Consider the following 16211-nt stretch of genomic DNA (forward strand, 5'->3'; position numbering starts at 1 on the left):
AATTTGGTTTTATGTGTGTGTGTGTGTGTTGTCATCTGTGTGTTTGAGGAGTATGTACTCAAGGGTGTGTGGCAAAACGGCGACATAAAATATTCACCTGCTGTCCTTCTGCATTATGCAATAATGTTCCTGTAGCAAGAGTTCATAGCGGCAGGAGGCTCCAACAGGAAGCTCAGGAGAAGACCTCCAGGGCTGACCAAAGATCAGGTCCTCCACCTGGACTGAGTGGTGGACCGAGATATGGTGGAGGAACCAACAGTAGTCTAGGCAATTGACAAGGTAAGGTTAATGTTGAAAGAATGACAAAACCACGAGAGATTCCCCACCAAGGATGTGAAATAAAGAACAGAAACATGAAACTGAAAGTGTCCATTTTATTTCAATGTTTGTTTAGTTTTCTGTTGTGTACTGGACATGTTACAAGAACAGTACAGACACTGGTTGACTTTAGTCAATATTGTTTTTATTTCATCAAATCATACATACACTGTAAAAAATGCATGTGTGTCATACCTCTAGAACAATACTTCTATATCAGATTAATCATGAGCGGAACTTTAGTTTCCTTGGTGAGCGGATGCTAAAAGTTTTACTATGGAGGTCCACCATTTTGAGGGTTTTCAGTCAAGTCCCCAAAGTACATTTAAATATAAATTTTAACAAGTGGACAATACTTTTCCGTTCTTACGATGGGATTCCAGTTGCCCTATGGTCCACATGCAAGGCCATCCATTTTTCATGGTCAGGTCTGTATGTATTTTCAAACGGTGTGTAACTCAAAGGTACACTAGACTAACAATGTCTGACTGCCTCATTGTCAAGCTTAACTCATCATAACAGATAACATTGAAATACTCTTTCGATGCTGTCTAATCAACGTTCATAGACACTGTACTAATATATAAAAACACTGTGGATTCCAGCAGAATGTATGTGTGGTTGAACTTCTTAGCTTAGCTGTGTGCTTCTCTACATTCTAATCTACGTAACAACTCATGAGAAGAAAACCAGACCTGGCCGTATGAAACACTTGAGTAAGAGTTAAGATCATGTCTGAAGGTGTCTAATGAGCTGTCCAACGTGCTTAGCAGGCTTGCGACACCCTTATGGAGCGCAATGAAGGCTGTATGTCGAGTGTGCTCGTTTAGCTCTAACCCGTAACCCATCAACGCTACCATCTCTGTGTGTCTGCTTAGGGAAAGGCACACCTTTACACAGTCCTAGCCAGAGCAGACGTCCACCACCACATGGTTGCGGTGTGTGTGCGTGTGTGTGTGTGCGCGTGTGTGTGTGTGTGTGTAATAAAGAATGCTGAGTTACATTGTATACTTAAAAGTCATGTTATAATTTTTAAACATTTAAATACTGTATTTGCTCTACTCAAACTCAAACATTAACATACATTAAAATCTGTTGCACTGCTCTGTTGCACTGTGCAATGTCAACAATATTTCTGACTCCACACCCAAAGACAATAAAAATGGGATAAGTGGACAGGTCAGTTACACTTTTACTGGGGATTGTGGGTAAGAGTTTATGCTGTCAGTGTAGTTTTTCTTTTTTTTCTGTCCATGCTGAGTGAAGTCATCACAGAGAGCTGCTACTCCCTTGCTATGCTAGTCTGTAAATTAATACTGTGCTGAACTCAGTGAAAGGCATGCTTAGACCAAATCCGTTCACGTCCTGCATTACAGAAACAATGCAATAGAAAAATAGAATCACCTATTCTTTTCTTCAGTTCTGATTACGTGGGGAGTTTGGAGAAATGTCATTTGGAGGCTACTGCAATAAAACTCCTTTTCCTACATTGTCGCAGGAACAGTTCTGATTGTAAGTTCTGTGCACTGGCTTTTATATTTTCATTTTCTCTCTAAAGAAGCATATCTAACCGCTTATCCACAACATTTTAGTTGGCAAATCAGAATGAAAATAACCCAAACAAGTACAATATTCTCTTATCTCTTACAGGGGAATAAGGGAGGAATAAGAGGAAAAGAAGGGAAGAATCTCTTGAACAACACGGTCAGAGTGCTCAATATTAGGACAGGGCTCATTATAGGACGTTGTCCGTCCAATGAGGCGAGGAGTTGTCTCACATATGACCTTGTCCACAGCACAGTGTTGGCTGAGGATGAGCCCTAGGCTATGTTAGTCCTGAAAATATTTTCTGATTGGATGCCACCACGGCAGCAGCCGCCAATCATACGTTAGGTCAGACAGAAAGAGAAATCATGAACATTAACCAGGAACATCGGTAGTAAATTATTAACAGAAGACACAGTTGTAGTCCATAGGCTGTTAGTACGATAAATATCTGTCTGGGGGTTCACCTAAAACGTGCAGTTTGACCAAGCAGTTAGGAATTTTCATTTCTATACATAAGTAAATGATTAAGACAGATATTCATCATCCTCGTCATCATCCTCGTCTTCGTCGTCCCCGTCGTCCATTCTGGCCTCGTCATTCAGGACGAAGGAATCTTCATCATCGTCATCGTCAGAGAAGAGCGAGTCTCCACTGCCAAGGTCTCCAGAAGACTCTAAGACCACACCTACCAAGCCTAAATAAAATAGGAGGTTTATCATACTGAGATGGCCCCCCTGGAAGCAAATCATCTAAGAATGCACTGCAATCTGTTCTCACCACAGTCTGCGGGCCCGTGGCTCCTTGAGCCAGCTACTTCATTGCCATAGCGATCCACACACCAGCATTGGCCACTGCTGCTGTGGCACTGGTGTGACCTGTAGTACCCCTCCTCATCACATGTCGGCAGGTACTGACCTACACACACAAGCACAGGGTCAGAGTGTGTGTGTGTGTGTGTGTGTGGGGGGGGGGGTGTAGCTTCATACGAGGGCAGAGTTGGTGGGTCAGAGTGTGTGTGTTTTGTGACTAAATGGAAGGGCAGGGTTGGTGTGTCAGAGTGTGTGTGTATTTCGTAGCTACATACGAGGGCAGGTTGGTTAAAGTGAGATGTGTTCAGGTGCACCACCACCTGCTGAAGCCGTTTCCACTGAGATGTGGAAGAAGGAAGTAAGGAGCAGCCATGTGCTCTTTCAGGTTGTGTTCAGATTGGTCTGGCAGTGTGAGTGACAAAAATACTCTGCCCGCTTCCCCTCAGCTGTGATCGCACCTCAGCACGCAAGGTGCCGACCCCTGGAGTGAGTAACATACTCACCTAGCAGCTTCTTTCCCGCCTGCTTCTTGTTGATGTTGGACAGCTCTGACTTACAGGGCGAATCTGGGAAGGGACATAAGAAGCAGCCATGTTGATTTAGAGCCAGAGGGGTCAACCATGAGAGTGTGTGCGTGTGTATGTGTTGAAACTGCATCCAGCGGGTCTGCGGAGCCATCCGTGTGTGTGTGTGCAGTCCCCTCACCTGTATGCCTCTGGAAGCAGGTGCACCACTCGGTGCTGCTGAGCACTTTGTCTGCGTGTGTGTCACAGGAGTGGAAGAACGCCTCGGAGCAAGGCTCGTTCCGGTCCAGGCTGCTGAGCTCTGATTGGTCCAGCTGGAGGTCGAAGTTGGTGTCTAGACGGGAGAACATCCATCCCAGAGGATCCTTGCAAATAGGCAATGCCCCGGGTTCAAACTCTGGGGGTCAAAAGGTTAGAGGTCAGTGAGGAATGATGTGCCCTAAGAGAAGGATGTCAGGAATATTCTATTTCTATGGTGTAGGAAAATTCAGTCTATTGATAGACTGTGTGAAAGTGTTTCATTGAAACCAAGATAAGTTCACAGTATTTATGGATTGATATCCAAAACTTTCAACACCTACAACCAAAAATGGTGGTGGAAGAGCATTAAAAACTGATGACGAGGGCTTAGAGAAAGGAAAGAAGGATTACAACAAATGAGCAGAAACGGATTAGGTGAAGGAAGAGGGTCTTACTGTTCATCTCTGGTTTCTGGATCTTGACTCTCTTGTGATTCCCGTTCTCATGGAGCACCCTGAACCAATCCCTGAGACGACCCACTGCCTCCTTCAGGTCTGACTCACTGCACACTGCACCACATAGCACACACACACACACACTAGTATCAGACGCAACAATATTCTGCATTTGATTCATATAACCACCCCCCACCTACACACACACATACAGGATGAACACTATCAGCCAAACACCACAACAGAGGTACATGTCACTGTCCTGTGTGTGTGTATGTGTGTGTGTTTGTGTACCTCTCTTCTCTGTGCTGCTTTGGTCAGGCTGGGTGGGACAGGGACACAGGCCAGGACACTTCAACGCAATCTTCTTCCCTGTAATACACGCCTGGTACTCCAACTTACACTGACACAGGAAAGTGGAATAGAGAGATAGTGAGAAGGGGGTTGAGGTTAACACGAGTTAGAATTTAAGTGAATTGTAGGTCCTCACTAGTATAGTAAAAACAAATGTCTGTGTGTTACCTTGGTGGAGTAGCTGTGTCCGTCGGTGCCACAGACGGGGGTGGGGTGAACGACAGGGCACTGTTTGCACTTTGACCCCGGACTCTGGAGGAGACCTGCATCCTTAAAGCTGGAGAACAAGGAAGAAGAGGAGGAGAAGATGAGGAAGACCAGAAGAAAGACAGGAGGAGGAGGACAAAAGTAGACGGTATATAATTAGGATCAGTATAAAGGATACATGGAATCGATGGAGGCCACTGCTCTTTTTCTTTGTGGTCAGTGTCGAAACCAAGCCTTGGCAGTGATATTATGGGCAAGCTAACAGAAATTCTAGGTAGTGAGGCGTGTGAGATTCTGTGGGGGTGGTCAGAGCAGTCTGACTTGCACTAAGACACTTAAAAAGAAAGGCACAGTCACTACCAAATGCTTCTCTCTCTTACACACACACACACTCACTTACACACACTAACTCACACTAGTTATCTATTCATGTGGCGTGGCAGGGCATGGTGTCCTCCAGTCTCAGCCTTTGCCAAAGCTGAAGTAATTGGACAAAACAGCGATGTAACAGTAACACAGTCTTCCCAGACCAGTGGTGTGTAGTTGTGTGTGTGCGTGTGTGTGTGTCTGTGGCCTACCTGACTCTCCTCTGGCTGACACAGGTGGCGGTCTGGTAGTCCTCGGCCACACACACCTTGTGGCGGCCACACTTGATCTTCAGACAGGGGTCTTTGGCAGGGTCAAGGGCTTTAGATTACAATAAAATACAGACAATATTGAAACAATTATTTTTGTGTGCGTGTGTGTGACAGAAATAAAGCTTCTGTTGAAAGCCTATAAAGAAAGCCCTGTTGCTAAGGTCAGTCAGGCCATCTCCAATAAAGAAACAACAAATGATTGGCTGAATGCTCCAGTGAGTTTACTGGGTGTGTCAGTGCTTATCTAAGAAGGCGTGTTTGTGTGTGATGTCTGTGTTTTCCCTGGAAAGGGTTTTTGTGACCCTTCATCCTTAACCCCGTCTCTGTCTCTCTCTCCTCTACTCCCTGCAACTGTCTCTCTCTCCTTCTTTCTCTCTCCACCCACATAGGTAATACCATTAGGTGTCATTACGACTAAAAGCAGATGGGACAACTTATCCAAGCAAAAGCAACTGATTCTAGACCAGCCTTTATCTGCTCACAGCTGCACACACCCCAGCGTCCACCTCAACAACTTACCCCAGATCGTAGCGACCACCACAACTCTCCTCCCATTCTCTACAGTACAAAACTGACCCTAGATCTGTCACTAGTACCGTAAACAGCATGTTGACTGCCATAAAGCGGATGGTTGAATCTGGTCTCTGGTCAGTGCTTTGTGCAGTGTGGCATGTCTGAACACCCAGGCTTAGGCTGGCCCCAGATCCGTTTGAGAGTTGACCTTTGCTCTTAAGAGCCTTACTGTAATCCCCAAACAGATTTAGTAGATTATCCTTTCCTCTATCCTGCAACGCCACTCTCTAATGCTATTGTTCCTCTGTGTGTGTGTGTTTGTTGATTTGCATGCATAGTAGAAATGTGGGACTTGGAGTGTGCGTGTGTGTGTGTGTGTGTGTGTGTGTGTGTGTGTGTGTGCAAGCGCAATCCCACACCACTGCAAGCTTACATGTAATGAGAAATAACATGACAGGAGGAACTGTCCTACTTTAAATCAACAGATCTGAAATAAAGGGACAGTATGTTTCACACTCACACACAAACACACATAGATTGCAGAAAGCCACTGGAGGAAAAACTGATTCAAGAGAAGTCCACACTACTCCCCTTAACGTCATGAGATTTCATAAATCTATGTGTGTGCGCGTGTGTCTATCTATGTCTATTTTCAGTTCCTCTTACGCAGAATTCAAGTCTCATGCCTTCCAGCACAAAAGAAACATCACATCTAGTTCACAGGGTGAGTTTCTTATGGAGTAGGACAGCTGCACCAAGACACTCCTAACAACTCAACCCTGCCTGGGGACAGGCCTTTAGGTGTTCCACCCAACACCCATCAGTCCAGTTAGACAGCTCCATCCCTGGAGAGCATATTTGTTTGTATGATGAGTAAGGGTGCAGTCATTTGTCTTAGTGTACAGACAAGTTCACCTACCTTGATCGAAAGGTTTTCCTGGTGTCCATGTTCCTGGCTCCTGTACAGAGACAATCATATGTCAAGATGGTGGAAGTTAGAGAGAAAGCCAACAAGTTTAGATGAATGAGAGAGATGAAGTCAGTGAAAATGATAGAAGAAGAGACGACAAACCTCCACCTCCTAAAGTGCATTTGAGCGCATTAAAGGAAATCAGAAGAGAGGATATTAGATGCGCGCACACACACACACAAAAAAACACATGAAAACACACTCTCAAATGCACACACAGACTCCATACTAGCAGATGGGGAGTTTATTTTTTCCAGCAGAGATAATAGCTGTTGGTTGTAACTTAAACAAGTTTGTGTAGCTAATTTGTTTCACTGCCGTTATGATTCTGATGCCTAGTGACAGGAAACATACTATGTCTTGTGACAGTCGTGATGGGAGTGTGTGAGTGTGTGTGTCATCATCATCCTATTCATGCTGATGACTGTCACTTTCTCATGTCACCATATGCCGGTGCCTGACAAATTGCCAGTGTGAACACAATCTATCACTTCTTCACCCCTCTTTTTGTCTCTCTGTCCCTCTCCCTTCCCCTTCTGCACCCCCACCCCCATCTCTCTCTTTCTCTTGTCCTGGGGACATACAGGAGACACACTAACTGTGGAGAATTAGTTCGTTTATAAAATCTTAGATCTTTGTTGTTCAAAGCCAGACATGAAAGTTAAAAGTTATTTTAGAAGAGAAATAAAGTGCCTGGAGGAGGCATGTGTGTTGTGCTCTCTCTCTCTCTCTCTCTCTCTCTCTCTCTCTCTCTCTCTCTCTCTCTCTCTCTCTCTCTCTCTCTCTCTCTCTCTCTCTCTCTGTCTCTCTCTCTCTTTCTCTCTCTCTCTCACACACACACACACAAACACATGCACATGTTATTGGGGCTTCTGTCTTGTTTTCTAAGGGGCAGATCTCCACAAGCTAAAAAGCAGTGAAAAATAAACACTTTCTCTCTCCTCTTTCTCTTTCTGTAGCTCTCTTTTTCTCTAATTCTTTCCATCTCTCTGTATACATCTACCACTAAGTCCACCTTCTCAGAATACATTAGCATGCTAACCCTGAGGTATTAGCTACCATTAGCTAGTTGTGGGTTATCAGTCTGGCCAGTTGTCCAGTTGGTCTGTTCAGGGGCAGATTAGCTCTGTCTCCAGGCTGGAAAGCTAAATTAGGACATTAAACCACCCCAATCCACTCACTTTACCACTGAGGACAACAGGAGCATGCTTGTGTGTGTGTGTGTGTGTGTATGTTTGTGTTTGTGTGTTTGTGTATGTTGCCATGAGGGGTGGGGGACAATGAGTTGGTTTCAGTTGGTTTCAGTGGTTTGTTATTCTCAGCCGAATGGCTTCAGTAGATTAAAACGTCAATGATGATCTCGGCTGTCTCTCTCAAGTCCTTTTCTCACTCTCCCTCTCGCGCTTATGTCGTCCTCATTTAGTCTTCCTTTCCCTCTTTGCTTCTTTCCCTCTGCGCTCTCTTTCTCTGGAGGGTTAGTGAGGTCAGCGTTTTGCCTCTCCCTGATTTAGTTTCTAATCCTGTCCTCTATTGTCAGCCCTCTGACCCTCTTCCCGTCATCTTCCTTCACTTACCCATCCCTCTGTATCTTTGACAGTTCCACGAATGGACCAATTAAAGGTTCAATTAAACAGGAGAAATGTGTGAAAGTCTCAACCCTTGAAAGAAAAACCCAATTAGTTCGCTTGTTAGCTCGTTTTTTACTCCTACTTTAGGTCAATCACCTTCAAGCGTTGTGGATCTAAAATGAATACTGAGAGAAATGCATCATGGGAGCCAGGCACTCTTCATGGTCATGACCAGGACAACGCCTGCAGACGGATTCCTTAACGGACATCACACACTCACGCACATGCATTTGGTGCAACACATTTGCACACACTCATCACTCATGTCCTCTCTCTTTCCCAAAAATATCACAGTGGTGTCAGAGACTATCAGAACAAAAAAACATAAAATAAGCAAAGGAACACATTGCTTCACTGCTCTAATACACACACACACACACACACACACAAATACACACACAAACGCAACACACACACAAACACACACACTAACCCAAGCCTCTCCAATATGGCTAATGGTTTGCTGATTGCAGCCTAAATATTTCAACAGTTCTGCCCCCCCCCTCTCTCTCACACACACACAAACACATACAGTGGAGTACGTAAAAGCTGCTTCTTAGAAATGGATATAGGTGGGTGTTTGTATGTGATTGGTGACATGTCATACAACTTCTGCCTGACATTTGGCCCTTTACTGGTCAATAGATACATGAGGTCTCCTAACATCATCCTTTCCTTCTCTCGCCTCCTCGTCCCTGAATAATCCCCTTTAACCTATTACATTCATACACACATATATAGGCCTACTGTACAAAGACACAGATGCATACACATACAAAATATGACCATACACACACTCGCACACACAAAAAGCCTGGTATCCACACATACATACACACACACATGCATGCACAAACAAACACACACACACACACACAAACACAGACATGGGTCCTCTGCAGCAGACAGGGCCTGAAGCTTTGTACCTTCTTCACATCATTCATCCTTCGTAACACAAAGGTGGTGTGTGTGTGTGTGTGTGCGCGGTGGTGGTGGTGGGGGGGGGGGGTAGAGCAAGAAAGAAAAGAGCGGAAAAATGAAAAATGGGAGCGGAGTGGAGAGAAGAAACAAAGAAATGGAGCACCAGTGATGCTTGTCCTACTATTATCTCCTTATCTCTGTCTCTTTCTGTCTGTGTGTCTGTCTGTCTCTCCATCTCTCTCTCTCTCTGTCTCTTTCTCCTTGTCTGTTTCTCTCTCTGTCTCTCTCTCCCTCCTCTCATGTTTCGTTCTCTTTCTGTCCCTCAAATGCACACTGTGCTGTGGGATAGCCGTGCTCCAGTGAGGGATCTGTAAAGCTGCTGCTCTAAAGTAGCAGGCAGGAAGGACAGGGACAGTTGAGTAGGCCCTCGGGATTGTTTCAGGCCAGTGACTGGGCTCCTCTTAAATGACTTACTGCCTCCCCCCTACACACACGCCCCTCTTTTCTTTTATTTCTTGTTCACCCCATAGGGCTCTAGCCCCCATAGGTCTCACAATAAGGTAGTTGTTCTTAGAGACCGGGGTGACAAGCAGATAAAAAGGCTTTTTCTGTGTCAAGCTGTTGAAAAAAACAAAAACAAACAGATCGTTTAGGAAATGATCTGAACCTGGACTTGTGTGTATGTGTTGCAGTACAAGCAGGGTTGATACCAGGCTGCACCCTCCCCCAAACCCCCATTCCCTCCACTGGTGCTCTGACAATCCCCTTGGCCACCACATTTGATTGGAGTGCTGACATGAAAGGAACAGGAAGTGGATGGGGGTGGGAATGAAGGAAAAAGGAGAGAAAAACAGAGAGAGAGAGAGAAATAGGGAGTGGAGGGAGAGAGAGAGCAAGAGAGAGCAAGAGAGAAATGTATCTGTCAAAGCTTTGATGCCATTCATCCACTGGAGCACACACTCACACACCAGTCTTTCTATGTGTATGTGTGGAGACACAAAATGATACACGGGTATATTTGAAGAAATGTTGACCCATGTGTACATACATGTACACATGTACACACCAATACACACACAGAATGACACAGGACTATAGATTAAAAGTGGCAGTTAATATTAGTTTACACAAACACACAGACTCACACGCATAGACACAATCACACAGCTCTGGCAGACTGAAGCTAATGCTGCTGCACTAGCCCCAAGGTTAAAATACAAAGACATGAAAACACACACACAAACACACACACACACATACACATGAACACAGAACCTTCAGCTCAAAGCCAATCATTCTCTCGTCCATGGCACAGAGAAAGAGTCCGCAAACAATCAAAACAAAAACAGAAAATCGAGACACTCCGTCAGCACATACACATAAAACACACAGCCGCCATCCTGATTTCCATTCCTTCCCCATCCATCTCTCTCTTTCTCTTTCTCTCTCTCTGTCTCTGTCTTTCTCTAGTGGGTCAGTGAGAAAGTTAAGCAGCCAGATCTAGCTTTGACACACTTCTCCACACACACACACACACACACACACACACACCAGTACACACTTCTCCACTCACACTACTTCAACACAAGTACAGTCTACTTCAACACACATAGTTTACAACGACACACAAACACACACACAGACCACTTGTAGTTAATCAGAACAACACGTGGCCAATCACATCTTATCCCTCGTGTTCGACTCTGGCAACCACTTTGCATAAACCAAATCCTGTTCTCTTATTGGCCCTGACGTGTGTTACATGGACCCCACTGGGTTGGTATGTTTAGATGTTGAAGGAAAGACAGAAAGAGGTGAGAGGGGGATGGGATTGGAGAAAGAGAGAGAATAGTTATCTGTAAGGGTCAAAGGTCACCAGCAACCAGCCATCTTGTGAACATGACATAGTCAATCCCCGAAGACGCACACAAACACTTGCATGTTGCTGTCATTACTCTGTGCTCCGAACGCAGAGTAATGGTTCTGGAGCAGCAAGGTGATGATGGATTATTTTGACTTGGCCTGGCGGTGTGAGCTGAGGGAGAGGTGGTGAGAGGCAGGATATCCTGTTGTTGTCGTTTCAGACACACGCACACACGTACACTCAGAAACGGATACACCATGATAGCAACCGCACATTGTGTTCTGTTCTATTTTATTTTATTTCATTTCTTTATTTTTCCTTTATTCCTGATAGAACAGTGTTTTGTTCTTATTTTATTGTTAATAAAACAGGCTTCTGTTATATTGTAAATAACTGTATTGGAGTGGCACCCACTATAACCAAAGTATGGTTTTAGGCATGTTAGTTGTGGGATAGAAATTTTGTTTTTTATCTAACGTGTGCGTTAAGTTTATTTCTGTGATTTCCCTGCCTCTAGTCTCGTTTAAATGCTAAGTAGCCTTACGTAAACAAGTCACAGTAATTGTGGCTGACAGCACCTTGTTGTATGGTACACCCGTCACACATACACACAGACTGTATTGTTAATAAAAACTAGCATATGCATACAATAATATGATAAAGGCACGCATACACACACACGCACACACAATATGCAACAACTGGGACACTTCTGTGCCTATCAGAAATCAAAGTACGCTTTGCTGTGTGCCTTCAATCCACATTAGATCTGGGCCTACTCCTCTCACTCTCTTTCTCGCTGTCTGTCTCTCTCTCTCTTAAACACGGCCATGCCGAACACCTAGCGGTGTGACACCTGATAATTAGGCCCGACTCTATCAGTTACCTTCCTCTTATTGATTCAGTCTGCGTAATGTAGCCTTCTAAAACGTTGTTTTTGCTGTACATGGATATTACAGATTGTGTTTGTGATAGTTATGCTATCACATACTAACAACAATATAGTCTATACCGATCCGTTGTAGTGAATTACAGAGAAAACCGAATGAGTAACATGCGACAAGGGGCGACGGTCTATCCATGAGACCCGTGATGCGCACGAACATAATGACAAAACAAGAAGCGCGTGATCCAGCCGTTGCACGCAAAGGGAGTTAGGGGAGGAGAGATAGATGGCTGGGGCAGAATAAACGTATAGTCCACTTACATCCCGAAATTTGTCCCATCTCCCAGTCAGCCACTTATCATCCAGAAAATTCCCGTTGTCTGAGCGAGCGCAGACCTGTCCAAAAGCGACGACAGACACACACAGTGTGGCAACGCTCAGCATCTGCGGACGAACAACACATACACACACATAACAGTGAGGACAGCACCAAGTCAGCTATTTACACAGTGGGACAGAATGGTTAAATTATAATAGCAAATAAGACAATACCAAATACGACATGTTACCTTATCAGTATTCTACTGCTGTCGCATATAGCTTCCCGTTATGTGTTCTTGGTACTGTCGTATGCCACGAGATCCTCGCTTCTTCTCTATCCCCCTCTCTCTCTATTGCGCTCTCTCTCTCTCCGCACTGAGCGCGGGCGCGCGCGTCACGCACGCCCCCGGCGCTCTCTCTACAGTGCAGATAAAACGCGCTTTGACTGCTGTGCGCGCTATCGCGCCCATTCAAACTGCTTCCTATTGATAAGAAAGCTTTTTTTGTTGTTGTTAAGAATAAGTGTTGTGTCCATTTTTTTCCTCACCCATGCCTGTGTGCGTGTTTGTGTATTTCTATCGATGTCTGTGAGTGCGTCAGAGAAAGCTCGTGCAGAAGTGTGTGTGTGCAGTAAAGGGCATGAACTGCTTCTCTGCCTCTTTCTGTTTGTCTCCCGTTCCTAATCTGATTGCAATTATATACAAAAACAATCACCTGGCGATTGCACAATCACGTTTGTTTGTTTGCTTGTTCACTTCCATTTTAAGCACTGTGTGTTTAGTTCTGACAAGCTGAGATTGGTCTGGGTCCTGGGAATAAGAACATTGCTGTGTGTGTGCTTGTGTGTGTGTGTTTAAACATGAAAGGAAGCACAACAGGACATTGATTTCTGGAAGTGGTCTGCTACCAAATGAACTCGTAGGTCTTTGGTTAGACAGAGAGTACCAGAGACAGAGGAAGTGATCAAGACAGAGCTCAACACAGGTGCAGGTGACTGGTCTGAGTGGGCCAGGGAACAGACTGCGTGTGTGTGAGTGTGTGTGTGTGATGCCTGTGTTCCAGGCTAGAACGAAACCACACTGGGTCACATGAATATTCTATTTGTTACATGCTCATACTACCACACACACACACCCTCTCTCTCTGGTTCTCTCTCTTTCGCTCTATTCCCCTGCCTTGCTTTGCAGACAGAAGCAGGGAGAGACCCAGTGTCCAAGTAAGGTGAGGAGGACATCAGATTGCTGAGTTGTTGTATAGAAAGTGACCTTGGGGCCTAAACCGGGGGGTGTCTGCTTCTTAGCTGGAGCCTATGAACAGTGTGTGTGCAGGAGAACAGTGTATGTGCATGAGGGATGGGAGCACTTAGTCTGAAAGTCAAATTAGATATCGGAAGAATGCAGAGGGGACATGTCTGTCACATGGTTGTCCTGGGACGGTTGCTGTGCAAAGCCATCAGCACATGTTGCAGTCACAGACACAGATCCTTGTTCAGCTTGATGAATGTTGATAGAACACAGACACACACAAATACACACAACTTGCGCTGTATGGAACCTCTTCCAGACAGAAAACTGGGACTAAAAGAGACATTTTAAATCTACTTTTATCTTGGATCTGTGTACCATACTGTGTGTGTGTGTGTGTGTGTGTGTGTGTCGTATCAGTTGTTAGATAAGTGAAGGAGGTGTGTTCTTTGTTAGGAAGTGTATCCTGTTTGTTTAGGGCAAACCTGGGGGGAAAGAGCTGTGGACGTGGGTGGGGTGTGTGTGTGTCTCTGCCCAGCCTTGGGGGTTCATACATTATTCATGCTGAGACATTAAAGATGTAGATGGGGGGGGTCAGAAACACATACACACATACACAAAACATCCCCATTTCATGAAGGAGCCATTGCCCACTTGGCCATTGTAATAGTTGGTAGAATTTCTTAGAGAGAGAGAGAGAGAGAGAGAGAGAGAGAGAGAGAGAGAGAGAGAGAGAGAGAGAGAGAGAGAGAGAGAGAGAGAGAGAGAGAGAGAGAGAGAGAGAGAGAGAGAGAGAGAGAGAGAGAGAGAGAGAGAGAGAGAGAGAGAGAGAGAGAGAGAGAGAGAGAGAAAGAAGAAGGTAGAGGTGTCTCAAGAATGTATCGTGTCTCAAGGAGCCAAGATTTCACGGCTCAGTGAGTCTGTCACTGTGCACCTGCTCACTGAGAGAGCCAGAGGGAGGGAGGGAAAGAGAGGGAGGGAGAGAGAGAGGGAAAGAGAGAGGAAAAGAGGGGGAGAGAGGGGGGATGGAAAGGCAAAGGAAGCAGAAAGGAATGAACAGAGAAAGAGGGATAAAGAGAGAGGGAGGGAAGGAGGGATGGAGGGAGGGAGAGAAAGATAGGAGAGAAAGAGAGCCCAAAAAGAAAGAGAGACTATTAGACAAAACGTTTGGTGAGAAAGTGTTAGAAGATGGTTGGGGGAGTTGCATATGTTTTCTACTGCATTAGGAGAAGAGTGAAGTTAAGAGAGAGAAAGAGATAGAGAATTATACTGAAAGAGAGGATGAAGGGAGGCCCATAGGAAGAAGAAGTACGGAGACTCAGGTGGCTGATGCAATTTTTTATTTGATTTCTGTTCATCTGAAATCCCAGCTGAAATGAGACACTTGCTCTCGGTTGGTTTACCAACAAGTCTTCCAAGGGCAGGATTAGATTGTTATGTGTGCGTGTGTGTGTGTATCCCTTTGTTACATAGAAAAATATTATCTTTTTGGTCAGCCTGGTGAAATTAGAGTTGAACACAGGATGAAAAATTGTGTGTGTGTGTGTGTTATCCTGTGGGCTGCTGCAGTTGGAGAGGCAGGGTCAGTGAGAGCCCAGTGAAACAGCCCCAGGACACATGGCTAATAGCAGTGTAATGACAGAGAGGCGAACTGCAGACAGGAGATAAGGCAGACAGACACAAAATGGTCGTCACAGAGGAGAACACTGATTATAGGGGGTGGGGAAGGAGATTGTCTTGAAAATGAAGGAGAGAAGAGTCTTTGATTTTCTTCTTGCTTCTGATTATTCTCTTTTCCTCTCTACATCTCTCACACACACATATGTATGTGTGTGTGCGCAAGTGAGTGAGAGAGAGAGAGAGAGAGAAAGAAGGAGAGAGAGACAGAAAGATGCTTTTTGCACTGCTTTCCTCCTGGTCTTCCTGTCAGGGGTGTGTAAACAAGAGTTTTATGAAGTTTGTCTGACAGTTTATCTAATAAAGTTGTCCACGGTCTCATTAGCACATCTTCCTATCAGAATAGCACTTGGGGAGGTGCCAGGGAATTACGCTCTCAATGGATCCCGCTGGTGAAGGACACCGGAAGAATCGTGATGTGTTGGCGCCATCGTGTGGACGGTAGCGGTGCCCAAAATATTTGTCAGTATCACATTCCATAATAAAGCGTACAAATTCATTGTTCACACATGCAGACCAACGGTTTGTGAATTCTTGATTGATTAGTACTTGGGTTACTGAAGTCAATTTTTAGGGAGACACATTTCAGCTGACAGGCCATCCAGAGCATAGCCAGGAACAAGACTTGTCTGCGAGTTCACAGTTTATATGCTCTGGCAGATGGGTCTGGCCACCCTCCAATTGGAAAAGATTTCCCCAATACAATAACTGTAGAGAGGAGTGTGAATGAGGCCTTTTCTCTAATACACTTAAGATGATGTTTTGTTGCTCTAATTGGTTGTATCTATCCAATTCTTTACAATTGCATCCAGAGGCATTTTGGTCTGTGCCCATTGGTAAAGCCCCTTGGATATTGAAAATTAACTGAGAGGTTCCAGACTAATACACATTTGAGAATTGGTCTAGCGATGCCAGGCTATCCAGGGCCTATTGAACACTGTTCAAATGAAATGTCAACAGCAATGGGTCTCATCGAGAAAGGTTATTTTCTGCACATTTTACCAAGTTTCCACTGTGTGGCGCCAGTGTGAAACAGACTGCAACTATAAAAATTCAAATACATCACATATGGTTCACTCCTATTGCACAATGAA

The 16211-nt window shown here is 44.9% G+C and overlaps 1 protein-coding gene across 1 annotated transcript; it reads right to left on the reverse strand.

The window, feature by feature from the left end:
• Positions 1-441: 441 nt before the first annotated feature.
• spock3 (SPARC (osteonectin), cwcv and kazal like domains proteoglycan 3) lies at positions 442-12598 on the reverse strand. Its single transcript, XM_062477759.1, has 11 exons — positions 12445-12598; positions 12197-12319; positions 6526-6565; positions 5034-5142; positions 4417-4525; positions 4189-4297; positions 3895-4008; positions 3381-3596; positions 3179-3241; positions 2644-2781; positions 442-2551 (listed from the first exon to the last, which is right to left on the reverse strand). The coding sequence occupies exons 2-11, from the start codon at positions 12317-12319 to the stop codon at positions 2391-2393; spliced, it is 1182 nt and encodes a 393-aa protein (XP_062333743.1). The 5' UTR covers positions 12445-12598; the 3' UTR covers positions 442-2390.
• Positions 12599-16211: the final 3613 nt, after the last annotated feature.

The sequence above is a fragment of the Osmerus eperlanus genome, chromosome 14, assembly GCF_963692335.1.
Source record: "Osmerus eperlanus chromosome 14, fOsmEpe2.1, whole genome shotgun sequence".
Lineage (NCBI taxonomy): Eukaryota > Metazoa > Chordata > Actinopteri > Osmeriformes > Osmeridae > Osmerus > Osmerus eperlanus.

Excerpts from the sequence above, each read along its gene's own strand:
- spock3 (XM_062477759.1), bottom strand. The coding sequence starts at position 12,319 with ATGCTGAGCGTTGCCACACTGTGTGTGTCTGTCGTCGCTTTTGGACAG. Across the intron at positions 4,009-4,188 it reads AAGCAGCACAGAGAAGAGAG|TGTGCAGTGAGTCAGACCTG; the intron begins GTACACAAACAC and ends TATGTGGTGCAG. Across the intron at positions 3,597-3,894 it reads CCAGAAACCAGAGATGAACA|AGTTTGAACCCGGGGCATTG; the intron begins GTAAGACCCTCT and ends TTTGACCCCCAG.